At 37.5% G+C, this 27482-nt stretch overlaps 4 protein-coding genes across 10 annotated transcripts in view; 1 reads left to right on the plus strand and 3 right to left on the minus strand.

Moving 5' to 3' along the window:
* Nucleotides 1–128: 128 nt before the first annotated feature.
* On the minus strand, nt 129–3423 carry Rad60 (DNA repair protein Rad60). Of its 6 annotated transcripts, none has more exons than XM_076428430.1 (7): nt 3299–3423; nt 2895–2986; nt 2292–2370; nt 1763–1859; nt 1318–1545; nt 1057–1201; nt 129–888 (listed from the first exon to the last, which is right to left on the minus strand). In XM_076428430.1, exons 2-7 carry the CDS (start codon nt 2968–2970, stop codon nt 611–613), a joined length of 903 nt encoding a protein of 300 aa, XP_076284545.1. In that variant the 5' UTR covers nt 2971–2986; nt 3299–3423; the 3' UTR covers nt 129–610. The 6 variants fall into 6 exon arrangements, with proteins under 6 accessions (XP_076284545.1, XP_076284546.1, XP_076284547.1 ...); XM_076428431.1 differs by having other exon boundaries at nt 3285–3422; XM_076428432.1 differs by having other exon boundaries at nt 2298–2370; nt 3216–3372.
* Nucleotides 3424–3786: 363 nt separating this feature from the next.
* LOC143211008 (RNA helicase aquarius) overlaps nt 3787–27482 on the plus strand; it is a 31838-nt gene continuing 8142 nt past the window's right edge. Inside the window, exons 1-3 of the mRNA XM_076428391.1 lie at nt 3787–4251; nt 4332–4968; nt 5154–5332. Coding sequence (XP_076284506.1) covers nt 4168–4251; nt 4332–4968; nt 5154–5332 — 900 coding nt within the window. The 5' untranslated portion in view covers nt 3787–4167. The remainder of the gene's footprint in view (nt 4252–4331; nt 4969–5153; nt 5333–27482) is intronic.
* On the minus strand, nt 5321–9376 carry Mthl5 (G-protein coupled receptor Mth-like 5). The gene is made up of 2 exons (XM_076428416.1): nt 8312–9376; nt 5321–7267 (listed from the first exon to the last, which is right to left on the minus strand). Exons 1-2 carry the CDS (start codon nt 9114–9116, stop codon nt 6615–6617), a joined length of 1458 nt encoding a protein of 485 aa, XP_076284531.1. The 5' UTR covers nt 9117–9376; the 3' UTR covers nt 5321–6614.
* On the minus strand, nt 15269–27343 carry LOC143211023 (putative G-protein coupled receptor Mth-like 1). 2 transcript variants are annotated; one of them, XM_076428419.1, is made up of 7 exons: nt 27206–27343; nt 20055–20313; nt 18884–19179; nt 18662–18740; nt 17818–17978; nt 17335–17572; nt 15269–16175 (listed from the first exon to the last, which is right to left on the minus strand). In XM_076428419.1, exons 1-7 carry the CDS (start codon nt 27291–27293, stop codon nt 15977–15979), a joined length of 1320 nt encoding a protein of 439 aa, XP_076284534.1. In that variant the 5' UTR covers nt 27294–27343; the 3' UTR covers nt 15269–15976. The 2 variants fall into 2 exon arrangements, with proteins under 2 accessions (XP_076284534.1, XP_076284535.1); XM_076428420.1 differs by lacking the exon at nt 27206–27343 and adding an exon at nt 26596–27178.

The following is a 27482-nucleotide window of genomic DNA, read 5'->3' on the forward strand; positions in this document are numbered from 1 at the left end:
CCTAGGTATCCCATGCATATGAATAACATTTCTTTATCATTTCAATATGTCATGACTTCACTCTCTCTCTTCAATCTTCCGAGTGTTGAAGTTTGTTGTAAGTTCTTGACAGTTCGTTAGGATGAGTCCTTAGTTTGCTGTTGTGTGCTGCCACAAATTCTTTAATTTGTTCCGTTACGCATTTCATTTCTAGATTTTATGCAGAGTTTCCCCGCTAATGTACCACAGAGATGATGTTGTTGTTCTGAGGGCTTTATTTTGGAATCTCTGTAGAATATTTAAATTACTTTTCTTAGTGTAGCCCCAGAGTTTGACGCCATATGTCCACATTGGGATTATCGCTATCTTGTATAGCAGTAACTTGTTACTTTTAGCGAGAAAGGTCTTGTTGTGTTGAGTGTTTCTTCACTGGCTTGTTGCATCTCTAATGTCAGGCCACATACTGTTGTTTTATCAACTATCGATGTATACATGATAGCTTTAATTCAATAAAAGCTCGCTTTACGTACGTCTTACCTCTTCGATAGCTCGCAAGCGAATTAAGTGATTTATATGAATATTTCAGATACTTTCATTACACGAATTTGAATAAATAGAAAAGAATATTTTACTAGGAAGACAGACGAAGATCGAAACAAGCTTCGTCATCTATATCTAATGAATCGGGAGTATCTGTGACTGCAATCAGTTCTCCATCAAAATACAATTTAATTTTTGATTCTTCGACATTAAACTCTTCTGAGCATTTCTTCCAGAGATTTTCAAAAGTGTCGTCCAGTTTAACCACTATTGTTAGACTCTTCTTGTTCGTGGTTTGTACTTTTATACTACAGACATTTTCATCGAGTTTCTCTTCTTTAGTATTATCTTTCTTTACCACACCTCCTTCTACAAAAACATGTTTATTCAACCTTATATAAACATCCTTCGCTACGAATAATAATAATGACGAAAACCGGGGTGTTAGTATCTGATAAACTACCCTGTATATGCAAGACAATGAAAACAAAGATTTCACTTTTTGTTTAATTGTAAATTGTATAATAATCAACTTACCAAGGATGTCGATTACAGATAAATTTATAGAAGCCGGCGTATCAGTTTTTCTAATGATCGTACCCTTGTTAGTTATCAAAATATCGTCTATGGGAACTTTTTCCAAATTTGCGAAATAATCGAAAATTTTTCGGAAATTTTCATTCTGAAACAGTGTAATTAATTTCGAATTAAAAGATGATGAAAAACTATAATTGATTTGACAATCTTCAATCTGCTTAACAAAGTTTTTCCATGGAAATTACGTGAAACAATACATACTCTGCAAATATTCAAACGATGCATATCTTTCGATCGCCAATGGATCTTTATAGTTACATCATAATTTTCATCTTCGCTCGAATCTATAACCTCTTCTACGATCAGGGAATCAATTTCTGATATTGAATTTGATAGCTCCTTCACGGAGTTTGAATTTTGCTCTACAGGAACTGCCCCCTCTACAGAAACAATTTCCAAGTCTGAATCAAATTCTGGTGAATTTCTTCTCTGAAAAAAAGAAAAGATCGATTGTAGATTGTAATTATTGATTACATAGACTCCGGATCTTTATGCAAAATAAAAAGTTTGAGCATCGATTGCAAGTCACAGGAGCTAAGTATAAATTTATATTTTTTACTCTAATTATAATTTTAATATAGTAAAAATCGAGCAAAAACAGTTCGGCACGAAATGTATTAACTATATTCAGTATAGATTCTTTTACCTGTCCGCGTCTTCTTGTTCTAGGACCTAATTCATTAGACGTAGATCTTGTTTCTCGAAGTTGCCCCTTTGTCAGCTTTGTCTCCTTAGAAACAATCCTGAAAAAATGAATAAGATTTTATGGAATACGTTACTATATTCTGGTTACTTTGAAACTCTTTGTTACAAATATTATAATTTGTTCATATATAAAATTTATATCAACGTTATCTGAATCATAAAATTATTTCAACACTAGAACTACTGGATCAGTCAAAATGACTTGCTCCCGATTTGTTCTTTTAGTAATATTAGAATTATAAATATGTTCTTCTGAGAAATATTTTCAGCGAACTTCTCTATTGAAGTACATAATTAAACAAAACAGATGTGAAATGAAAATAAATGCAATTTTGTCATTATTATAAGGCAATGTATGCCAATCGTGTTTAGCGTTCGGTAGTTCTAATGTTAAGTAGTAGAACTTTAAAAAAAGTAATAACTTATAAAGTTTATTCTACATAACATATAATATATATCATGTATCATACTCCAACCCTTCTATATTTATTTCTTCACTCTCCTTGACAGTCTCTTTATTAGGATGTAACGGTGCTTGGTTTTTTAAAGCTGTAAACAAATTGTTTATAATAAATATACAAAAATACACACAGTATGTATTCGAAAAATGAATACGTGCATTTAAAAATATTAAGTCAACTAAATAGTTTTATCTGTTTCATGAATTTTAGATTTCGTACTTGAAAGTATACGAAAAATGATCATTTTTTCTCATTTGACAAAACGATAAATACACATATTATTATAGCTTTTAATACTGGAAAAAAACTTGTCAACAAACTTGTGAAATTTTTCCGAGCACCAATTTGGTATTCTTAATATATTAGTCTATTATTTATACGTATATATTTTTTATTCTAAAATGACGAAAAATTTCTGTGATCCATGCAAAATCATTCTTCAATACAATTTATATTTATGTGTATGTATCATAATAAAGTGCACGTATAACTAATGATTTATTATCTGAAGATGAAACGATGTCAAACGTTTAATTTGAAAATAAAAAGACAATAATTTGATAATAAAACTGTGAACACTAAATATTTACTGTATAACACTCATTTCCATACCTTTCAGCTTTGCAACAGAATTTAGATACATATCATCATCATCCTCGGATGAAGTTCCAAATTCCACCGTTTCCATCACACAAAGCTTTTAACTGTGTGAAATAAAAGATAATATAAAGCTACTTTACACGTAAAATGAAAGTGAGGTTAGTCTAGCGTATTTTTTACTTTTGCATACGTAAGTTAACACATTTATATTGCTTTATACACGAATTAATATACGGAGCTTTAATACGAAGATTTTTGAGATACAAATCACATTGACAATAAATACTTTGGGACATAAATCGAAATCTAAGAAGTATGTAAGTAAATAAGTACTTTGCCGGTATTTTACAGTAACAGTCAGTAACAGTAACCACACCACACACCACCACACACCACACTCACACACATATATATACATGTATATCCGGAATCCGGTAGCTTCTGCTGGCTTCTGCCGTTCTCCGGTTCTCCGCCGGGCCGCCAGGCAGCAATGCAGCAGTGATGCCAGATGGGTCACCTTTCCTCGCGCATGCGCGACGATTTTAGCCTCAGTAAAGTACGATTCTCGAGAAAAGTGCGCCCCTTGAGCGCCCCGCAGAATTTTAAGAAATTGATATGATTTGATTATGAAAAACGAATGTATGACAAGTGTACTTCTGTATATTTTGTAACTTGTAGGACACGTCCTGGAGTCTTTTTGTCTGGAACAGATTGTTTCGGTACATTCCCACCGATATACATAGCTGCCTCAGGGCTCTGCTACATCATCGCCTCATCATACATACGTTACTGTTTTGGACGCGCATGCGCGAGAAAAGGTGACCCGTCTGCGCGGCCTGTACGAAGCGTTGAAGCCTGCCATGGCGGCCGGGGTATAAAGAGTGAGAGAGAGAGCTTGTTGTGGTCGTAAGGCGCTCTCTTTCTAATTAACGAGTTGGTGGGGAGAGATTCGTCCAATGAAAGTGGGGAGTGCGTAGGAAGTGAGAGTTGACTGGCTCGCTGCGCTCCCACCAACTTTCGGTGTGCGAATGAGATAGAACTGGATAGAACTACTCACGGCCACCATTGTAGGCTTCAGCGCTTTGTACAGTCATCAGCAGTCATCAGTGGTCATCAGTCATCAGTCTATCTCTATAAGTCTGTGCGTATGTGTATCACATGTGTATACGGATCATATACGGATATACGGCATTTGAATCAGGGGCTGTCGACCACTGTCGACTCCTATATGATTTGAATCAAGTTAGGTTATGTTGTGAACATAGAGCTTTTGATAAAAGTTAACATGGAAACTCAAAACGGCACATCCGTTAAAAGTAATAATCCTGCTCCTACAGTCGAGCAAATTAATGCTGATAGAATAACTCAGGTATTTACTGATACTAAATATATTCCTTCATTGTACATTATTGCAAAAATATAGTTTCTCATATACTATCTTTATTACAGCTTGCAAATAAGTATTGGGCACCTCACACAACAGACTCACATTTACCATTCAATCCTCAAATCGTAGAAGACATATATGTTCAAGAAATATGTGCATCCAAGTTTTCTATTCGAAGAATCATGATGTTAGAATTTAGTCAATATCTGGAGAATTTCTTATGGCCGAATTATAATGCTAGCAACGCAACTCGTGCCCATACTATGTCCATTGTTGTTATGGTCAATGAGAAATTTCGTGAACGTGTTCAAGTTTGGGAAGCATTCGAGAAGAATCCAGACCATTTTCCAGAGTTCTTCCAAAATGTCTTAGAAGCTTGTCTCGAAGATAGTATAATGGATTTTGATTTGAAAGAGCAGACAGCATTGATTGTGTTTCTGAATCATTGTTTTAACTCTATGGAAATATCATTAGTTCGAGAAGAAGTGAAAAGATTGGTCTCGTTATCTATGTGGATTTCATTACAACAAGGCCGCAGAGAATTAGAATTTAAGAAATATATAATGTGGCGAAAATATTGGAAAATCCTGAGAAAGAAAGATAATCCAGAACTGAAAGAGAAACTAGAATGGGAAAGAAAGTTCTTACATAGATTAATGATCAAATTTATGAAAATATTGGAAACAATTACAGAAGAAGGTAAACTAACAAAACTTATGTATATTTAGTGTGATGTTTTCACAGTTTTATATTTCTTCTATTTATTTTTCTCATAAATACATAAATAAAATCCGCAGTCTAATAAGTATACTAAAGTATATCTTATGTTTTATTGTATAATATATCGAACTTAACTGCTCTAACATTATATTTATTTTTAACAGGACCTCTTTTACCAGATAAAGTACGGTACTGCGAAAGATTTCTGGAATTAGTAATAGATTTGGAAGCTCTATTACCAACCAGGCGTTTCTTCAATACTGTAATGGACGATTGTCATTTGGTAGTGAGATGTCAGTTATCCAAATTACTGGATCGTCCTGAAGGAGGATTATTTGGACAGGTAAGTCGCATGAACTTTTTTTCATACAAAAACGACTCGGAAAAGAAAAATGTAAATGACGCGGAAAGATGTATTTTATAAGAGTATATTGAGATGATACATCTTTTGTACAAAAGTTTCATATCTATACAAACATAAATACTACATGAATATCTTAAGATTAGAAAGTTATTTTAATGATATTATAATTACTACAAGATAGTAGATGTAATGACAGTATTTATAAGATGTTAGGCGTCTATATTTTCTATTATGAATTTATTCAGAATATTTCTAATAAGTGCACAATTCCATAAGGCAGAAGCAATGTTTTTCAAGGCACGTACCTTCGTAAACATTTTTTTCAAAGTATTAAAGATAAAGTTATTCTTTTCACTTTTTCTTTTTTGACACTGCAGATACATATTATATACAATATCTTAATTTTCTCTGTTGTCAGTTACATTAAATCAATATTGTCTATTTTAACGGATGATTTGGTCACTAAGATCATTGTGTGCACGATACCGTTAATAAGACTCCGTTATATGCTTTGCTTTATTCTCGCATGATCGTATCAAGCAAAATGAGTTCAGATTTACATATATTGTGTGACTTAGAAGAAGTAGATTATCAGATATGTTTTGTAGATTTGAAAATACATTGCGGTATTCGGTTTTTTGTAATTTACCCAAGGTACTTTAAAAGATGGATATGCTCGATCTTAATTAGAGTTGGGCGTTAATCGATTAAGTTGATTACTGAATTCATGTTTGTACAGGGTGGTTCACCAGATATTACCACCCCGATTTTCTTCATTATTATTATTCGTAGCGAAGAATGTTTATATAAGGTTGAATGGTTAAGAGAGTCGTGATTTCATAACAACACTAAAATTAAAATATCTCCTTAACTAATGGTTTTTCGATATTAATAAGTAAATACTATTTTGTAGAGGATGTGAAGCTCCATCGATTGGTGCAGGAAAGAACATATGGTCCCATTTAAAAAAATACTGATAACCTTTGTATCTCTTCTACGCGTCCACCTACAAAAAAACTCACAACACCAAAGTATGCATCTCTCGAAATCATTCAACCTTATATAAACATTCTTCGCTAAGAATAATAATGATGACGAAATTCGAGGTGGTAACATCTGGTAAACCACCCTGTATAGTCAATTACACTTTCATATCAGCCAAATTAAAAAGTTAATCGATATAATTGTAGTTGACGATACAATATTTCAATTTTTTCTCGCTTCAAATATATAAAGTATAAAATGAAATGTGGAACAGTTCTCAATATCCCGCGTTAATGGCAGTCATTTCTTCCCCCCAATCAAGACCATCGATATTTTCTACCGAGTTACAGCAGTTGCATGTTTTACCTAGTAAAAATGTAACCCTTTTTTGTCCGAAGACACAAACGTATAATATTAAAATTGCCTGAAGCAAATTGACAACGATGTGACAATATACAAGTACGTCGTAATTGAGTCGCGACAATAACAACGAGAGCCATCCGGTGCTCATCAAGGCAAATAGAAAAACGAACATTCTGAAACTGTATTTCATTTTATGATGAATCCGGCCATATGTAATCATTCGCTTGATTCTGTTCGCGGTGGTTAAGATGAAGCTTAGATCGACCAATATCGTAAGGGCGATAGATGTAAATAAGACAGAAATACCAAGCCAACCGATCGTTTCTTGCGGCGGATAAACAGTCCCACCTATGACAGTCTTGTTGGTTTCTAGAGCAAAGTGTGCAAAGATCGCAGAACTTGCAATGCAAACCGTCGATCCCCATACGTACGATGAATAATAACAATATTTTCTGCCATCGGTCACTCGTAAAAATACGTTTCGTGATCGAAAAGTACTCCACACGTAATATCCCAAAGCGTTGAGCCAGAAAAATGCAGCTAGGAGAGAGACATACATTACAGTATCTGAAATTTAAAAAAAATCATAAACAATGGGGAAGCATGATTCATTCAGGATGTATACAAAGTATTTAACTGCGTGTACGCTTGTATCAAGTCGGCACAAGCGTAGACTATTACTGGACTTTAATTATTAGACAGCGGATTTGATGCATTTATAAGAAAAATGAGTAGGTGTAATTTCAAACGGTAAAAATATTAGAAGAATTGAATAATACTCTTATATTCTTTTCAACCTGTTGAACATATTAAGAAAGAAGATATAAATTTCTATTTCGCTCCAGATTGTTGCAATTCAGGTGGAACATTTTTATTTTGCATAAAGATCCGCAGTATATTAATTATTGATAATATGAAAATAATGGCAAAGCTTGGCTTGCAAAAGCGTCATGAAAAAATATCTACTGTACGAAGAAAAACACCTACAGTGGTTGTACAAAGTATTTGTACACCCTTTAAAAACGAATAACTTTCTCAAAATTGGACCCAACAGCTTGAGTGTTTTTTGGAGTCGGTAGAAGGATTAGTTTACCAGCTAATTATTAAATAATTTCACAATTTTTTAATTTTTTATCTGTGCCTGTAATGAAAATTTCAAACGTGTATTTTGTAAATCTAAGTAAGTTGTATACATGTACAAACTTTCATTGAAATCGGTTGACGCAAAAAAAAACTATGGGCATTGTAAGATGTAAAAATCTTTGAATTTATGGGGTTTGCGATTCATTGAAATCACAGATTCTTACATTTTTTCCTATTTTCAATCAATTATATTTCATAATAACCTTGATCGATCTCGATGAAACATTGAGACACCTAATTCTCATTACAGGCATAGATAAAAATAAAAAAATCGTGGCCTTTAAATTGCGACCAGTAACAATTAAAAGCTATAATCTTTCTAACGTCTGAAAAAAACTGAAGCTGTTGGGTCCAATTTTGAGAAAGTTATTCGTTCTTAAAAGGTGTACGAATACTTTGTACATCAACTGTAGTATGTAAATATAAGTAAATAGTGTATATTTTGAAATATAATCTGATGATTCGTACCGGCGACCATAAAGCTAACGTGATTTCCGAATTCCGTAAATATTCGTACGGTGGAAGCGCATTGGCCAGCTATAAGGCATAGAGTCATACTGGTTATCATATTTCCCACGAGATCACGCAACTGCGGCAAAACAAAGTAAACGATCGCGACGACCAGGTAGCTGGCTATCGATATCGCGTGGAAGGCGGGATCGATAGCATGCCTCATCAAGTAATTCGTGTCGGTCCATCCGACGACTACGTCGGGTAGGCAAACCATTGCGTACGTAGCGACCAGTTTTCTGTTCACTATTGCTTTGTCGGAGCAATAGTGTCCGAATGGATAATCATAATGAATAGATACAGTGTCGAAGTCATCCTCGTCTGTTGCTCCAACGGATCTGAACCCGTAAACACCTCCGTTCTCGTAGGATCCTTTGGTCGAGTCAGTAGTATAGTGCCGTAGCACACCGGTGGTCAATATAGCCAATCGATCATAGCCCGATACATAACCGTACACATCCCATTGGCGCTCGTTCGGTTGGCACTTTGGCCGACCAATTTTTAATTCATAATTAGGTTCGACCGGTCTGCTCCGCGAAATACCGTTCACTTTTTCCTCGATGAACTCCGGTCGCCACTGCGTCTCGTTCGTCTCCGACAATGGCGTGCACGTGTCGCCGACGAGGAGTTCTTGGGCCTCGCAACATTTTGCGATGCTAATTATATTCGCTTTACTGTCGGCGCTGGCGAGCACTGCAAGCGGAGCATTCGTCCCGAGCGAACCGATCACGATCACAAGTACCACGCTCACGAGACAATGCATGTCATCGAATCAGCACCTTTCGCGTTCCGATCACACGTTGCGCGCATTGGTCACACGTTTTCCTTGCGACTGTGTCTTTTAGCGTTGTCCTGATCGATTCCGTGACGGCCGCAGCTATGTACCTCGAGGACGTTTGATTCACTCGTTCATTGCGACGCGACGGCGGACTCACCGTGTCTACTCATCGCCATACCTGCTAATGCTGCCACTCTGTAAGCGGGTTGTTCGCTTAGCAAGACCTACCCCTGCCTGGTCTGCCTATACCTGACCGCCATCGCATCCCATTCCCATTCCCTGTTACATTGTTTTTTTCTCTTTCTCTCTTTCTCTCTTTCTCTCTTTCTCCGTTTCTCGTTCGTGCATTCTCGCGGACGTGGTCCATCTCTCTCCCTCTGCTTACTGCTCCCTCCATAGTCAGTCTCATCGCTTCCCCTACCTCCTATAACCCCCCATCGCACATCCTCACCTTTTTCCTTTGCTTCCATTTACTTCGCGCAAAAGTTTCTTGCTTTCCAGTCACTCCACGCTAGAACGGACACTTCTTCCAGTCAAATTTCGGATTTTGTTCGGTGTACAAAGTATTCGTACACCATTTAAAAACGAATAACTTTTTCAAAATTGAACCCAACAGCTTGAGTTTTTTTCGAGACGTTAGAAGGATTAGTTTACTAGCTAATGCGTAAGTAAGTTTTTAAAAAATTGTTATTGGTCGGAACTACGAAAGAAAAAGTAAGGTTACGATTTTTAAATTTTTTATCTGTAATGAAAATTCAGGTGTCTCCGGTATAGGTCTAACAAGTAAGTTATATACATGTACAAAGTTTATGAAATATGATTGATTGAAAATCTGGTATTTAAACGAATCGCAAACTCTAAATTCAAATATTTTTTGTATCCAACAATGCCAATTGCTTTTTCATGCGTTAATCGATTCCAATGAAACTTTGTACATGTATATGTATAACTTACTTAGATTTACAAACTACATGTTTTCATTACAGCCACAGACAAAGAATTAAAAAATATAGCCAACAAACAGTCCACTGTTTAAATAATTTTAATTTCGTGAATTTTCAAATGTCCATCTCTTTAAAAAAAGGTCCGTGAAGGGGGCTGTATCCTCATTTTTTCAAATTTTTAAAAAGTGGCCCGCTATGAACACAGGGCATTTGTTTAAGACAATTGCAAAATAAATGGTGAAAAGAACACTTCTTTCAAATAACAACATTTTGACACAATGAAACACAATGAAAAAAGGTTGACACGGTTTTTTACACGTTTAAAATCAACAATTTTTAAGAAACCGAAAAAATCCCTTTTGAGATTCGTTCCTAGGTCACTGAAGACTACAACATATTTAAAGATAAAAATCCGGAATTTTACTCCATAAAGTGTTCGTTTTCGCGTGGAAAAAATGATCCCATAATAAGAAATGATGTCTACTTTTTAGTTTTATTTTTAATGTGAGGTTAATTAAGTGGCAACGATACTTGTTCCTTAATAATGATTATCTTAATACGTTTATTTTTCTTAGAATATAGTTGAGATGGAAGAGATTCCGTGTTTCAGTTGGCTAGGTTAGAATGCCTATTCGACATTTAGAAAATGATTCGTAACTAACATTAAGCTTACAAATATAAACTTGAAATAAGTACGAGATTAGAACTTTATGTAATAGATGCTAACTTCTGATTATTCCAACTCCATTCGCTCTTGAATCGGCCATAGTCTATCACACGCTGGATGATTTGTAAATAAATACCGCTCGAACCATGGCAAGAATTAAATGAGTGTTGTATACATATAGATATATGTACTGCGACTGATTCACTACTGATTTATCATTTATGTAGGATTATATCGCAATTCCTGCGCACACGCATTACGTAAACAGTTTGCTCTTGGACTGGCAGTTTTTCTATTCCTTTATTTTTCGTCATCTCCGTTGGGCCATTAAGATACATTGGCAAATTCTGAGCAAATCAGAGAAAAGTATATCTAGTAAATTTACGGATTCTGCTTAAAAAAACAAATTATTTCAAAAGTAGTCGTCGCTGAACACTGGTCGTACCGGGTACAAAATGTATAAAAATTACAAGACTATTTAGATTTTTCACAATTTTTATAACAATACGTGCTCTAATAAAGAAAATCGAATAATTTCTAATAGAAGCATCTTTATAATTTCAATAATTAGATAATAAACAAAGTGAAAGCGGACATTTGACCGTTCGCGGTACGGTTAGTGTTAGTCAGCAGTTTTTCTCATAGTATGCATTGTACATATATTGTTATTAATATGAAGACCTTCATTTACGTTTTATCGTGACGTACATTATTTACAAATCCTCATACATATTATCCTCTATTATAATTGTTAAGGGATGAAATAACATTCAATTTAGTTTCTATTTTTTGCAATTGATGCAGACAATTTTTACTTTGCATAAAGATCCGCAGTCTAGTGATATACCTTACCGAGAGTCTTTACTAAACAATTGAGTAGATGAAATTCAAAATTGTAGGAGAATTTTCAAAATTGAAGATGTCGATATGTTTTCTCCTCTATTAATCATTAAGGGAAGAAACAACACATCAATTTAGTTTCTTAACTTTAGTATTGTTATCTTTGCTTAAATGCGATGAACCTTAACGAAAGTTCTTACCGAGTTGCTCAATAAATTGTGTTACATATACATAGATTATTTTAGACAGAGATATTTACATGTGAAACGTATTTAGATGATGAAGAAGTCAGATGGCTGAGGTTCTACTGCACTATGTATCAGAAAATTGTAGCCCGTCTCTGCACCCAGTTTTACATGGGAGTCGTTGAATACGCAAAAGGTTTCGCGGCGGCAATACGCTCGCGTTACAGGAATATCGATCAGCGACGGGTTGCTGATGCATAAAGCGTTCGCGCGTCAGCCTACAACAATGAGCATGTCTCTCATCGTTGTGTGACTATAGCAGATTCTCCTGTCCGGGCATAGCTTACAGAGACATGGATGTGGATATGACACGGCCACTAGACACGCTCTTCCCTCGCAGTGGTCTCGCGCCTTCGTCCAGCTATTTGATTACTTGCGCGCATTGCGCAGCTTAATCACCGTAACGCTGACTACGGGAAACAGAACCGGAGCTTCTCATTAGCGGGCTGTGGATTTCGCGTGTTCACGCTCGAAATGTTCAAAGACTCGGAGATTTCCAAGTTGTTCGATTCACCTCGGTGCATCTAACCCTAAACGCTTACGTCGATAACCAAGTATCTACATACCTCGTATTTACATATTCTTCTTTCCTTTTCTGGCACGGTTGACGAAGTTAGTGTTTATTTATAATACATATTATGTCGCTTTCCAATGTGTAAAACCGAATCAATTAAAATAGATAAAATGAAAAGAAAAAAAAAAGAAAAAGAGGATAACGGGGATTTGAACCCTGGATTTCAACCTAGTACGTTACCACCAAGCCGTTTGGCACTTAAAGTTATCGAGTATCCGACCCTATATGTAATGCTATATTTTCTTAAACAGGAGAACGAAATCTATCAGTATGTAAAGTTTAGTAGGTATGGTAAGTTTAGTAAGTACATTTCGCATTCGAAGAAGATGCAAAGTAGAAGCTGACAATGTGTTTGTCATCGGAATATTTTCTTGAAATGTTTTTCGTCCATCACTGCCCGGTCGCATTTTTATGGCGAAAAGACGTCAGCGGCTACGGCGCGGCATGGCGCGGCGCGGCGCGCAGCTTGACGTCGCGTCAGTCGACTAGAATGAAAGTTCACGTATTGTACGTGTCTTCCTGAGGAAAACAAAACTAAACGAATCACACGGATTTATTGCGATGAGTCGTCGGACAACACGAACGTAGCGATACACGAGTACGATTCTGACGACAGATTGTTTTCCAGCTATGTATCACGCAAATCGGTCGCATCGATCGCTGGATCAATCATTGGCAATCGACGCGTCGCTTACTATCATTTTGTCGTTGTTCGTTGTTAATCGATAATACATATGCACACGCGCACACACATTCACACACTTATTCACATAGAGATTCTTAAAATTGAATAGTACGCAGACAGCAGATTTTATGCATCATCGTGGGAACATTTACTACGTTTGAACAGTTATTTTTATTAATTTGCAACTCGACCGAGGTCAGCGAACCCGCGGTAGTGACTGACCTCAGTTTCTCGTTCCAACACGTTACGTGCCGAGCCGCTTTTGCTCGACAAACAATTAAGCAAACTCATGTGCTTTGTTTTATACTGCATCTTTTATAATGCCACATTCTTCTGGTGGAAATACAGTGTGTCCCACGAACTCTGTCCACTTTAGTATCTTGGTTGTTTCAAACGATACGAGAAAATGTTGCTCACAGGAGTTGTAGGGTTTAAGAAACTACATAATATACCATATTATGCCGTCGAGGTAAATCCGGAATGTTTTCCATTAAGTCCTACACACCAAGTATAAACAAAGTAGTTATAAACGGGTCATTCCATGCCAAATCGATTAATTTTTGCAGGCACCATCGTCCATCTTGTAGTCCATGTAAAATTAGGGGGATTTAAGTCACATCATTTTGCCGGTTTCGAATTTTTTCAGAAATGGCAGGCCTTCGAAGTTTTCAATTTCTGCCCATTTTGGCGAAAATGGGCCTCGCTTACGAATTTTTATCTCGGGAATTGTTTGTCCGGTCGAGCTACATTTTTTTTTGTTTTATTCGGAAAGGATTGGGCTATTGCAAAATAATTTCCTCAACCTCGAAAATCAACTTTATAATGTCGAAAAATTTAAAGAAATTCTTGCAAGAGTACCATTTACACCATATTACAGGTAAGTAATATTTTCTCGTACTGTTTGAAAGAACCAAGATATTCGAGTGGACAGAGTTCGCGAGACACACTGTATATTCTACAGTCTTAAACTTGTTATAAAATATATGTTTTTAGCGTACCATCGATGGTACACGTGGCACGGAACGTGTTAATGAGGAAAGATGGCGCTCTCGCATTATTCACAGAGAACGACAATTGTTTTTTCATAAGAATCCGCTGTCTGTCTAACAATTAATTACTCGTAAGGTACTACCAGCACCTCGTTCACCGATTCGACTTACGTTAGAGACTAGGCGAATTGTAGGAGTATTCAATTATCGCGTGATTCCAAGAAAAATGCCGCTTCCACACGTGCGTCATTTAAATAGAAATTCGATTTTGTAATTACGATCGTGATTAGCTTCGGCTAATGGTCGCTCTTCGGCTTGCGGCCGAGCGAGGAAACCTAAACTCTGGAGTGTGGCTATTATTACCAGTGCACACACTTGAGAAATCCCTATGGGTCGTACAGTAGAACCTCGATTATTAAACGAAGTTAGAGTCAAAAAATGCATGGAGTTATTGAGGTAGACGCTGCGCATTAAATTGCGCTTCCTTTTCTTTAATCATTCTTGCTTCCTTCGTTGTTTTTATCGATTGGGAGATTATTGATGATCCTCTCGTGAAAGAACTGTCCAATTACTGCGGACTTACAACATGGGGGTCGTAGAACAAGATTGCGATCATTTGTAAATCTCAGGTTTCTACTTTTGGAGAGGAAACTATAACGTCTGTTCAATCTAATGATGAAATTTCCCCCAGATTGTTAAATACCTATCCCTCATTCAAGTTTCAACTGACATTAGCACACACATACACACAGTGATGCTCGTTAGAGCTTCCGCGTTTCTGTTTGTTGTTGCCGCCCCTATCAGTTCTGGGTACTGATTTCCAAAGAACTGAGCTCGCAATACGTAAATACGTCTGTTTTCAAAACTTACGTATTTACTCGAGCCTTTGTTTTCTTGCGTCGAGTATCAGTACCTACCTACGTCACGCTCGCGCGTTTATTGTTCCTACCTACTAGATAAGCTACTCTGATATGACCCGAACTATGGTCATCCAAAGCGACAGAGCTGCACAACTTCGCCGAGGATTATAAATAATTTCAAAGGCTTCAATACAAGATACAAAGTTCAAGCGCAATGTACAAATGTTTTAGTCTGCATTTAATTCCCAGATGAATCATGCTTCCAGACGAATCATTGTAAAATTATTTCATAATGACGCGTCGCAATAACTTTATTAATCAGAAGGATGGTCATTTTCTAAGAAAGAAAGAAAGAAAAAACGACTCAGAGTATCGTACAAATGTAATTGATACTTGGCACTTGAACTTCGAATGCATACAAGAAAATAAATGAAAAATTTCTTGATGTCCGGATTAAATTTATCTACAGTGCTCCTTCGAACAACACCGGGCGTGAAATCGATCATTTTTATAGACTTTTGCAATGCACGAGCAATTTCTGAGGAATTAGTTCACGCGAACGAATTCGTATCTGTTCTTTCTCACCTTTTTCATTCGCCTCGATAAAGAAAATTGTGAACATGCGAAAAATCGATTGGGAAATAAATATAAAAAACATGAAATTTGTGTCAAAAAACACATCTGCGTATAATCGAAACAGCGTTGTTCGAGGGAGAACTGTATAGAAACCTCGCTCTGAAGAAGTCCTTCTATCTAAAAGCGACACACGTAGCACTTACCGTTCGATAAAGAACGATTGAATCATAAATTGAAAACGAAATAATTTCAATAGCTAAAACAGATGTTTCCACGTATGCTGCGAGCAGATTAGATATTTCCTCGCTGTAATACGGAAATAATAGGAAGTGAAATCGTGCACAAGTATCGAGGTTTTACTGTACTCGCGAGGATAGAAGCGACATTGAAGTTGAAGAGACGTTTTGGTGTGCGTTTGTTTACCGGTGAATTTCACTCTTCTACGTGGTGGCACACATGGCGTTGCTAGCCCTGCTGAGATAACTCGATCTCCTCCGGTAGCACATCCTCGCATTCTTCATCCTCGTAGGCGGTCCAGGATTTTGGAAAGGCGATTCCGCAAGGTCTCTTTCTCGCCAACAGCTTCCTGACGCGCTTTCGTGTCGCCACCAGTAACAAGAATATTATCAGGCCTTGTAACGCATTTAGAATGTCCGTGGGGATCCTGCACGGAAAAACGAGAAGACACAAGGTCAACAATTTGTCGGTCTGTTCGAACAACTATAGTTTGCGAGGTCGGAGACATTTTTACGATCTCGGAGAACCTATAGAGACGATTCCTGAAACAGTTTTTCGAATCCCACGGAAATTTCTGCGGCGATAAAGAGCAGGCAGTTATTTTTGGAATATCTGTTAGTCTCTACACCTTCTTCAACGAGACGAGGCAGTAAACGTAATCATAGCCGTTCGAGCGCGACAGAGTTGACGTTACCCTTGTCAGGCAGGCAGCAAAGGACTCACGCTGGTACTTTACCGCCTAGTCTCGTTGTACAAGGTATAGATATCTGTGAATCTCTCGTTAGTTTTGCTCAATCGTCAGTAAACTCCATTTGCTTAACCCTTCAACAGGGTCTTCAGTTTCTGGCGAATTAAGGGGGTAGACACGCGTTCCCAGGATGCCAAGAGTGCGGGATCCGCCCTCTCACTTCTCGATAATGCAAAAATGAGGTTTTTCAGTAGTCAAATGCGCTGGATAAAAGACCGATGTACGCCGCGATCGCCCTCGAAAGTCCTATTGTTACGTTTACGAGGCGTAATTTGCATTATTCGGAAGCATATAGCTATTATTCATAAAGCTGCGACAGTTGCTGCCGAATAATGAAAATTACACCTCGTAAACGTAAAAGAAACGTGGTAAAATAGGACTTTAGATTGATCTTTTACCTAGCGCTTTTACCTAGCATCTTTGCATTATCGAGAAATAAGAAGGCGCATCCCGTACCCTTGCGATCCTGAAAAAACGAGTCTACCTCCTTAATTAACATTTGCCGGGGCCCGGGTTCGTTTAAACCCATTATTTGAGAGAGGCGTCGCTTAGTCATTCATTTCCTGATGAATTTCAATTAAAAGCTGCGACTAGATAGAATTCCATTGAAAATGTATTTAAAAAAATTGATGGACAGCTGTCTAAATAGAAAGATTGCCATCTGTACAATCATCAAAGTCATCCGTCTTCCGACTGCTAAATAAACACAGCTGCTGTCCACGATATACAATAAGAAAATTCATAAATAAAACAGTGAGTGGTCCTAAACGTCATCGATTATGTATTTAGAAGAATGTTCCGCCGTCCGCGGGTTAAGTTGAAGGGGAAAACTAAATACCAGATGGAGTCTTTGGATCCCTCGGCGTAGGACACCACCTCGAAGATCCACGTGATGCCCATCACAAAGATCAGCTTGATGTAGAGCATGCATTTGAAACGTAGCACCCGCAGCTTGTTCCCACTGTAATCGCAATATTGATGCCATAATCGCCAACCGGCCATTCCCAGATAAATCATATTCAGCGTCAGCAGGATCCCGATAGGCCCGTAAAAGTACGCCCACATCTGCTCATTGCCTGGAACATCGTACGCCGATATATTTTAATCACGATTCGTTTAATTTCAATCCACGTGTTCAATCGCCGTACACACGGATAACAGATAAGGAGTAGACGGTGCCCGTATTTGCAAATTATTATTCTCAAGTTCAGTATGTTGCGCTTATCTTTTATTCATTACGTTTCCTATCTAGATCGTAAATTAGCCCGTCTATAATGCAACAGAAGCAACGCAGGAATTAAACCAGAATAATTTATCTCACCGCTGAACCAGCAGTTTCGTTCGCCGAAACCGGGTTTCAGGTGTTCTCCCTCCAGGTGATGGGTGAGTAGAGTCGCCACCAGAAAACAGAGTGGCCCGCCCCATCCGTAGATGCAGTACGCCGTGAACAAATTTCTTTCTTTAATCGTGCAATTCTTGAACCTGTGGAAACCGTATTGCACAGAGTTTCGCTATAAAAATTTATAATAGTAACGAAGAATATTACAGTAAAGTCTTGAACTAAGCTAGGCATGCACAACTGGGCGATTTGGGAGCGCGAGCTCTCGACTCGGCTGGTCGCGAGCTGGCTGGCACAAGTAGGGTGGGGAGAAGTGCAACAGGGGTCGCTCACGAGCCGCTCTTGGAGCTACGAGTTGTGCATGCCTGATCTAAGTAAGCCGGACGGAGCTGTACGGTCTTAGTCCACGAGTTGCCTCGATCGCCGAGCAGTGTCAAGTGTAAACATGACGCGTCACGATTAGACACCGGATCATTATGCAAAATGAAAATGTTCCACCTGATTTTCAACAAACTAGAGTACTAGAGTGAAATAGAAAATTGTTTTCTTAATATGTTTAATAGGTTGAAAATAGTATAACAGTGTTTTAAATTATACCTACTCATTTTTGTCATGAATGCATAAAATCCGCTGTCTAGTCGTCATCATCATCATGTTTTTCTGCGTTCGGCGTGGTCGGTGAGGTCACCAAAAAAAAAACAGTAACCCTACACGATCTACGTCGGTTCACGGACCCGAGGATCCAGCTTAGGTCAAGGCTTTACCGTAGTTCTAATTTATATTCGATCGTTTCACTAATCCGAGCCTTCACTATGGTTTAACTTACCAAACGGTTCTCCATATGTTGAACGCCACAATATTCAGCCAGAAGAAGGCGGACATGAATGAGAAATATAAAATGAATCCTGAGAAGGAGAAAGAATTATGTTTAACTTAAATTCGTGCTGTAATTTTGTCGATCTTTGCTTCGAATCGATATTGGTAGGAACGCACAGAAATGATCGAATCAACCGAACAAAATGGCGAGACTTGGTTTAACAGTGCATACCTAAAGAGACGCATATCGCTTCATCGTTTTCCTCCTGCGGCCTCAGGTTTTGAATCGACAGCACGATATAGCTGACTGCCAAGGCTGTGACAACGGCCATCATAACTTTGTCTTGGATCTCTCTTAATTCTGGCAGAAGAACGTACACGGCCAGTGTGGCGATAAGGAACACCGCTGATATTACACCCAAAACACAAAATAATATCTCTCGCCATATCGACGAGTGCTCATTGGAGTATTCGCCTTCGAAGCACACGATTGCCTGGGAACTATTTTCCCCGTCCACCATGCAAAACCTGAATATGAAACAGGATTATGATCGTTGTGCTATCGATGTACAAAATTCTTTTATTCTTACAAGGAGAGCGCAAGGTCGATGAGTCTCGTATCCTAAAAACTATTGAGTTTAACAAAACATCGAAACACTACAGATAAAATCTTTGGGAACGATGCCGAATCAAGTTTTTCAGTGATCAGTAGCCGAAATGCGCTTGGCCTGACTGAATTATGTATACTTATACTATTAGAAATGGCGAGATTTAATCGAATCAAATAACAATCAGTCACAAAAGACTATACACGCTTCCATTTTGAATATATACAACGAAACCTAAAATAAAAATAATATATAAAATGTTGTATAATAATAATAATAAAGTGTAACAAGAAATTTGATGAATTTTAATATAGCCTTGTTACTCTTGTTAGTTGTGCATTATTGTAGATTTCATGATGTTTTTACGATCTATGCGTGCTAATATTTCAATGCATATCGTCCGAGCTGCCATCGAGGAAAACAATTAGAATAATGAATGTCCGGAGAAAAATATCGTGGTGGTCAGAAATAATCATGATGTAAAATTAATTCGTACGTAGGTGTAGCACTCTCTACGATCAAAACCAAAACAACAACAGTGTTCCCCACCTTTCACCGCAACCATCGAATACCATGAAAGAGGTTTGTGACGCAAGAGGTTTTCCCCAAGAACGCGTAACATCGATTAATTTCAAGTTCATTGCCAATGTAAATGATACTTTCGATATAAGCGATGTTTATCGATAAGAGAACATAGAATGCTCTCTCTGGTAGCTTGCCCTTGGCAAGCTCGGAGGACGCGTAACAAATCACATGTGCTCGTGATTGGACAGATAGAATAAAATGAACATTTACCGGCTGGACGGGATTGATTGGTAGTGGATTTCCGTGAATCTTAGCCAGGCTTGGCCGTTTTCGTGGACCACAGTAAAATTGTCTGTGTCTACGCTGGGGTCGATCAAGTAGCTACCGTACGGACATGAGAGTTGAATCTTCATGCCATCGGAACAGTTCAGCGAGTGGGCCTGCCATACCGAACCTTTTGGACAACAGTTCACGTCCACGCTCTGACTCGACGAGACCATCCATGATACCAGACATATCCATACCAGACCTGAAAGAACAGTTTTTCAATCGCAACAATCGAACGAAACGAACTGCGTCAGCTAGGGACGTGTTAGAACCCGAAAATTTCAGGGTTTTCAGCAGAGTAGGGCAATAATCAACTAATATTTGAAAATGACTAATAGTCTTTTTCAATTTTAGTCATAGCAAAATAGTCATATTAGTCAAAACTTTTTGAGATTAGTTAGTGATAACTAATTAATAATATTAATGACTGATGACTAAAGATTGATGACTAATTGTAAGCATCAACTACTAATTCATTAATAAGCAATAACTAACGATTACTTAGAGCTGTGACTAACTACTTGCCATTTAGTTGTCACTAACTAATCAAAAAGTTTTGACTAATGACTATTTTGCTATGAATAACATTCAAAAAGACTATTAGTCATGTTTAAATACTAGTTGATTATTGCCCTACTCTGGTTTTCAGTTACACTTAAATTTGAAATATTTCGAAAAGTGGAGTTAATCGATTTGGCCTGGGAACTGCTAATATTATTATAGGTCTACGTGTGTGACTCATATTGACGAATTAATCTACCCAGGCAATATTGAATCGACGTTGCCATAGATTCGTCTACATATACGTGAACACGGACCTTATCCGTGTGCGGGGTGAGTGTGCATCTGGGTTGGGGGTATCCTTTGAAAGCGGTAAATAGTACCTGGTTGATACATCTGTCATGAAAATCACCTGATTTCGTATGAATATCGATTTCTAGTCTTTCATCGAACCTAGGTGATATTGAAATACCGGTACCGAGAAAATGGATGAGTAAGTTTTACGATAAGCCATTTTTCTTTCAACGTCGATGCCGATAAATGGGTACATTCCGTGGTGTAATGTATGTAGATATCATGAGCTTAATGACTAGCAATTTAATCTGTTGATTTTTAGATAATGAATACTCATATGCTGTGCAATAAATTCCATCGCAAAGTATGATTAACATTAAACGAAGAGGCATTCGTTGTCACTGGTTCGATGTGGCTGGAAATAGCTTGATCGATGATTTCAGAATGATTGGAATCACATAAATTACCGCGTACCGAATGATCGTTTCAATGGAAAATATTTTAAATAGAAGAGTGGAATGGTTTTGTAGGGGATATCGTTTTACACGATCAGTTTCTTTGATAGCGGACGCGCAAAGGACGTACAAAAGCTTGTTTTGCGAAATACAATAATGTCCCATTCTAAGTCAATTCTCGGTTCTGTAATTGGACCTAGATCGGAACAGGACACTATTTTTTTGTGGCTCCGTCGACAGTGCCGAATGTAAAAAAAAGACAGCATGTAAGCACGGACCGCGCGGCCGGAAGCGCAACAAATTTTTACTGAAAATATTTTGATTTGTGGTTCGAAAGAAACGTCAACGTTGCAAACTTCAAAGAGTGACTTCTCAAGATAAAAGCCTGCTCTATCGGGCGATATAGTTCGATTTCCCACTGGACCCTTATTTTTCGAGATAAATTCAAAAATATCCTCAAAAATTGGTGCAAAGTGGTGTCTCTCCATCTTTAATGATTGTTTAAACATGTTTAAACATTCGTAATTCGTCAACAGCCGTATTCCTACCAGCAAAAATCACAATCTCTTTTCGTGATGCTAAATGGGTAATGTGGAAAACCACAGAGATGTTAGAGACATGGGACCACATCGGAACCACAGAGATGTTAGCTATTAGAGACACGTTAGAGTTATCCGGGAAGGAATACCAATGAATCACTACGAATTTTCATTGCGATCGAGTGCGGAATTGGTACTTCTCTGATTCACTGCACTGACAAGAAAATTATGCAAGGCTCGGTTGTATATGAAAGTCACCGGAAGCCGCATGAATAGTAACAGCAAGTGTTAAAACACTTTCATTATTCTAACGACTAAACCAGACGTCCACGTCCCGATTCTCCATAGACGGAGCTCGAAGGAACGAGTCTTGTCTTCATACTAAACGTCGAAAGTCAATTGAAGAAACGATTTCGAATTCGTTCGAAGCGGAACGAGATCTATCGTTCGAACAGCACCGAAGAATAGAAAATTAAAATAATTAATAGGAACAGCTGAAGAGATATAATATTATGTATGTATTAGAATATTCTAGATTCTAGAATATACTAGAGCAAATGTTATCGATTTTATTCATTAATATTTTCTTATGTTGTATTAGGTTTTGAGGTCCACCAATTTCTTTCTAAAATGCTTACACATATTATTATTTCACGACGAATTATGAATAATAATCGAATAAAATACGATCGAAGCATGTTGCCGCTGTAATCGGTACAGTTACCCTAGTAAAATCTTCCACGATATACTAAAGAATTTTTAGAATACGCTAAAAAGAAGTTTCACATTCAAGCGCAACCACCGCGACAAAAGTAGCAATATAATATTGCAGAATAATCGGCTACTATCACGTCGTGATTCACGACTCGTACTTTCGAGTCTCCCGATTCGGTGTAGCGGCTGAAATGAAGTGGCAATTCCGGGACCTATTGAACTAAAACGAAAATACTTATTCATACGCATTCATATCTATAAAAGAGATGAAGTGCGAAAACATTAGGACGTAACTCGATAAGATAACGGTATTGCAGTAAAATTGTTTTTATTATCGAGGCTTGAGACGGCCTTACTGAATCAGCCCGTGCAGTCGACGTATGAGATTCCCCGTCGAAGAAACGCATTTTTCTGCGTTCGTAACCCAGTTTAAAGCCAGCCGTGTTCTCGTGTGGTATACATACAAGAACGCGGCATGGATCAAAACAAGAAAAGGGATGCTTCGAGGCTGCTCTTTGTGCTCCTCTATGCACTTCAGTGGTTGCACATACAACGGCCGCTTTATTTGATTGAGCCACACGTGCACTTGCCCGCCGCTCTTTTATCCAATTCCTTTTTTCCCAGACTAATGATACAATTCGTTTAATTAGACGCAATCTAATGGAGCATTGTTTACAAAGCTACTCGACGGAATCACGACCTATAATTAGTGCATAAAATTAGTACACTGCGCCGGGCATTGTGCACTCGTAGCGCAGTGGAATACATACCGTGTATGTATAGGGTTTATAAAAATTAATGGTCTTCCGTCCTAGAGGTGAATCTACAATGTGTTTAATACACACTTTGAATACGTTGATCGTTTCATCGACAATAGCTTTTTCAACTTGTTCAAATCAGAGTTGTGCAGAATTACAATTGAATTAGTCCAGGAATTATAATCACAAAGTAATTGAATTACATCGTAATTCAGTTATATTGTAATTTATAATTCAGATCTTCATTCAATTAAATTACAATGTAATTCGTAATTACAATTGGAGTACAATCATAAAATACTTCGTGATTAAACAAATTGTTAATTACGAATTACGATGTAGTTAAATTAAAATTAAAAATTAAAGAATAATAAAGTAATAGGTAAGAAGAGGTTGAAAAATCCATGTGAAGGTTTCAAACAGAAGGAATTTATTATTTATAAATTTATAATATCTGAACAGAAATAACTACATATGTATTAAACACAATAGTAATTAATTAAACTTTATAATTAGTAGACTGCGGATTTTTATGCATTTATGGCTTATGAAAAACTTCAAAAAAGGCTAGAATATAAAATTCGATAAAATCATGTACAATTTTTATTTGTTTTGGATCTACGAAGGCTGTTCCCATTAAAAATAACATTTCATTTCGTTCCACTTTTGAAAAATTTGTCAACAAAAATTGGAAAATGCGTAAACATCCGCAGTCTAATACATCGGACTGCGGCGAATGAAGTATTAACTGGGGTAACGTTGAGAAATCTTCGATGACTGTCAACAACGCTCACTAATATTTGAATTCGTACGCAAAGTAAATATGTTTGGGCGCACATGTATACAGTCATAACATTGACCCTTATCACTCTACCGGTTTACTATATTTTTTTTCAATCGATTTGATAACTTGGCTAGACTCGGTCAGACCTTTCGCTTCCTGTGGTTCAAGTAAACAAGGAAAAAACTGTAATCATATGAGAAATTCTCCACGCCTCATACGTAATCAACCGTGATAATGCCGTTTTCCATATCGTTTTATCTAACGTTCACGATGCTCTATTTCAAGCATCCTCCGTCGACTGTATCAGTCAACTGTTTTTTATTCTCAAAGCTTTCATGACGCAATTCGTATTTTGTTATGAACAACCTCTATGCCGGAACGCGAGAGAGAGAGAGAGAGAGAGAGAGAGAGAGAGACGCGTTTTTATATTCTTAACGAGAACCATTAAATGCTTGGCTATTCGAGACCTTGTTGCAGATCTTCGCAACCGTTCCATTTTCAGATTCTGAGTTAATGAAAATGGGTTACTGTAAAATGTTCGTTCAAAGTCTCATGTTTATAGAAAGGTACAGTCGGCCGCGAAAGTGTCCGGCTAGAAACGAATAACTTTTATGAAGTTGGTTCAAATAGCTTGAGTTTCTTTTTTGAGATGTTAGAAGGATTAATATACTACAGGTCACAGGTAATTTATAAAAAATTAGCAATGGTGAAAATGCAATGAAAACACTGGTGGTTTTAAAAATTCAAAATTGCCTTTTGCAGATTAATAAGTTATAAGCATGCACAACATTTCATTAAAATTAAGATTAAGGTTGCTGTGAGCCATAGATAATTAAAAATGGTCGAAAATTCAAAGATTCTTAGGTCTTTTATGGTCTTTTATGGCCTTTCTTATGCGTTCACCGATTTCGATGAAATTTTGTGCATGTCTATAAGTTACTCGGATCTACGAAAGGCACATTTTTCGTTTTTATAATAGACGCAGATGAATAAGTTAAAAATCATGACCGTTACTTTTTTATTTGTAATTTTGGCCAATGTTAATTTTTGGTTAATTTTCGTGTAAATGACCTAGTATATCAATACCTCCAACATCTCGAAAAGAACTCGAGCAGTTTGAACCAATTTTATACAAGTTATTAATGGGTTTTTAATGGGTGGCCGGATACTTTTGCGGCCGGCTGTATGTCCCTAATTGATTGATTGATTGAAATAGAATCGAGCAGGGACCCCAAAAGCTTTTATGACATTCGGTAATTATTGGGAATACTTTGTCTGTTATATTCTTACGAGTCCTACTATCAATTTCAGTAAATAAAAATCGATTTGATTGATAACAAATGTACTCTTGTCATTTTTATATACAAACTTTAAACATAAACTATTTTTTACTACATTTTTGTTACCATATTTTACAACTATAGAGGTAATTTCATTCTAAATTTTCCATATCAGCCCACATAAAATGCAAAATACAACTTTTAGTATGTTCTCTGCAATTCCGACAACTCGCTTACAAAAAATTTTTTCACGTTTTTTCGAGTTAGAGGTTTCGACTTGTCGAAGTTTTCGAGTAAGGGAGGTTTACCATACGAAAATTCGACTTACAGGGGGTTTGTACAATTCTAATAGTTTTAGTGAAAGAAAAGTTGAATTTTTTGAGGTGTTATTTATTATATACATATAGTAAATATACAATATAATCTACTAGGCTCTTACATACTACTATTAGACATTCAAGAAATTTGTTGGTTTACTCTGCGTTAATGAATGAACAGATTGTTGATCAGTGGTATTTTCAAGTTTCTACGAAACGTAAAACATTTACATACTGCTATCTTGACTTATTTAGCTTCCACACTTGTGGCAAATAATTCGAGTTAAAGGAAGTTTGATTTCGATTTGTAGAGGTTTTTAAAGTGCATCGGAAGGGAATGAACAAAATTTTCGTAAAGAGGTTTGACTGTATTTATAACTCGTACTGTTTCACACTGAACCTACCACGAGGGGTCAAATTATTTAAAGGGGAATTAATTGAATATATTACTCCGGTATATATTATAGTAAAAATCGCACAAAATATAAATAAATTTAATCTTGTTATTTTTATAATACTATACACACATCAGTGACTTTTGATGGTCGGTGGGTTTAGTGGTAAAAAGCAGGGAAAAGGAAAACGAATACAATTGAACGTAACTGACTGATTGTTTGACTATATAAATGGTCACAACAGTAACGGGGTGTGTATAACCAAAAAAATTGCTGTATTAGAATTGGGAATACGGCAAGTGTACAGAAATAATGTGTGAAGTTAACAATGAACTTGCAGCATCCGAGCGGATTGTTGACTTGGTGATTCGCGCGGAAAAAAACAGCAGCCCGATAAAAATCACTGGCCTGGTGTATACAAACACGCCGGGGCAGAGGTTTACGCACCTTTGACTGGCAATGTGCCCAGGTACTTATTGTAGCTCGTGTCCAGCAACATTATCCTCTGTTTCTCTCGTTACCGCATTTCTTTTTCCTTCGGAACTGGTTCTCCCACGAATATAACCGCGGAGGATCGGCTCACCCTTCGTGGCCCGCCTTTCTCGATCAAAACAACGTGCGTCCCAAGCGAGATTTCAATCAACCTTCCAAATCTCCGAGAACCAAACTCTGTTTACACGATCGGTTCGAACTACTCGCGCGATCTCAAGCAACTCCACGAGAACACCGTTCGGCATGGATCATTTTTCGCATCTCATCCTGAAGAGGCCAGATTCGCTTTATCGTTTCCGACAATTCCGACTTGGGAGCAAATCGGATCAACCTTGAGACCGGTCGATTTCCAACTTGGAGCTTTTAGAGTAGAAATTGAAAAAGAGGTTGAAGCTCGTCGTCGATGATGGACGCAACGCAAGAGAGTGATGACGGGCTCGGTCGCCTGATTGTAAACGAAATAGACGCAAGTTTGCGGAGACTTCAACGACGGCGCGAGCGACGGCGAACGTGTTGGCACAAGTCTACACAGTTGAACCGCGCGTGGAACTGAACTGAAACAAACCTGGATGAAGCATCGAGGAACTGCTTGCTCGGAGATAGCACTGCCACAGTCCTCTCCCACTGTCGCATTTCTGGCTCGCGCTATCCATTGCTGGACGGACTCTACGCGGAGACGTTCGGCCGTGTACGAGAGTCGGCAGAAAATTAATAACTTCTAAACCAGAGCTGTGCTAATTTAAATATGTTGTGATTGGATTACGTCATTTAATTCAATGTAATTGCATTACATACTTGGAACCCCTCACTTCATTTAACTGCTAATTACGCGAATCACGAGT

The sequence above is a fragment of the Lasioglossum baleicum genome, chromosome 7, assembly GCF_051020765.1.
Source record: "Lasioglossum baleicum chromosome 7, iyLasBale1, whole genome shotgun sequence".
NCBI lineage: Eukaryota > Metazoa > Arthropoda > Insecta > Hymenoptera > Halictidae > Lasioglossum > Lasioglossum baleicum.

Bases quoted from the DNA above. Each gene is read 5' to 3' on its own strand.
- Mthl5 (XM_076428416.1), bottom strand. From the start codon at position 9,116: ATGCATTGTCTCGTGAGCGTGGTACTTGTGATCGTGATCGGTTCGCTC. The intron at 7,268-8,311 runs GTACGAATCATC...TTTAAATTTCAG, and splicing joins CGTTAGCTTTATGGTCGCCG to ATACTGTAATGTATGTCTCT.
- Rad60 (XM_076428430.1), bottom strand. From the start codon at position 2,970: ATGGAAACGGTGGAATTTGGAACTTCATCCGAGGATGATGATGATATG. The intron at 2,371-2,894 runs GTATGGAAATGA...ATTTGTTTACAG, and splicing joins TTCTGTTGCAAAGCTGAAAG to CTTTAAAAAACCAAGCACCG. The intron at 1,202-1,317 runs GTATGTATTGTT...ACACTGTTTCAG, and splicing joins ATCGTTTGAATATTTGCAGA to AATGAAAATTTCCGAAAAAT.
- LOC143211023 (XM_076428419.1), bottom strand. From the start codon at position 27,293: ATGGATAGCGCGAGCCAGAAATGCGACAGTGGGAGAGGACTGTGGCAG. The intron at 20,314-27,205 runs GTTTGTTTCAGT...CTGTTCTTTCAG, and splicing joins TTCCTCGATGCTTCATCCAG to GTCTGGTATGGATATGTCTG. The intron at 17,573-17,817 runs GTGAGATAAATT...ACGATGTTCCAG, and splicing joins ACGAAACTGCTGGTTCAGCG to GCAATGAGCAGATGTGGGCG.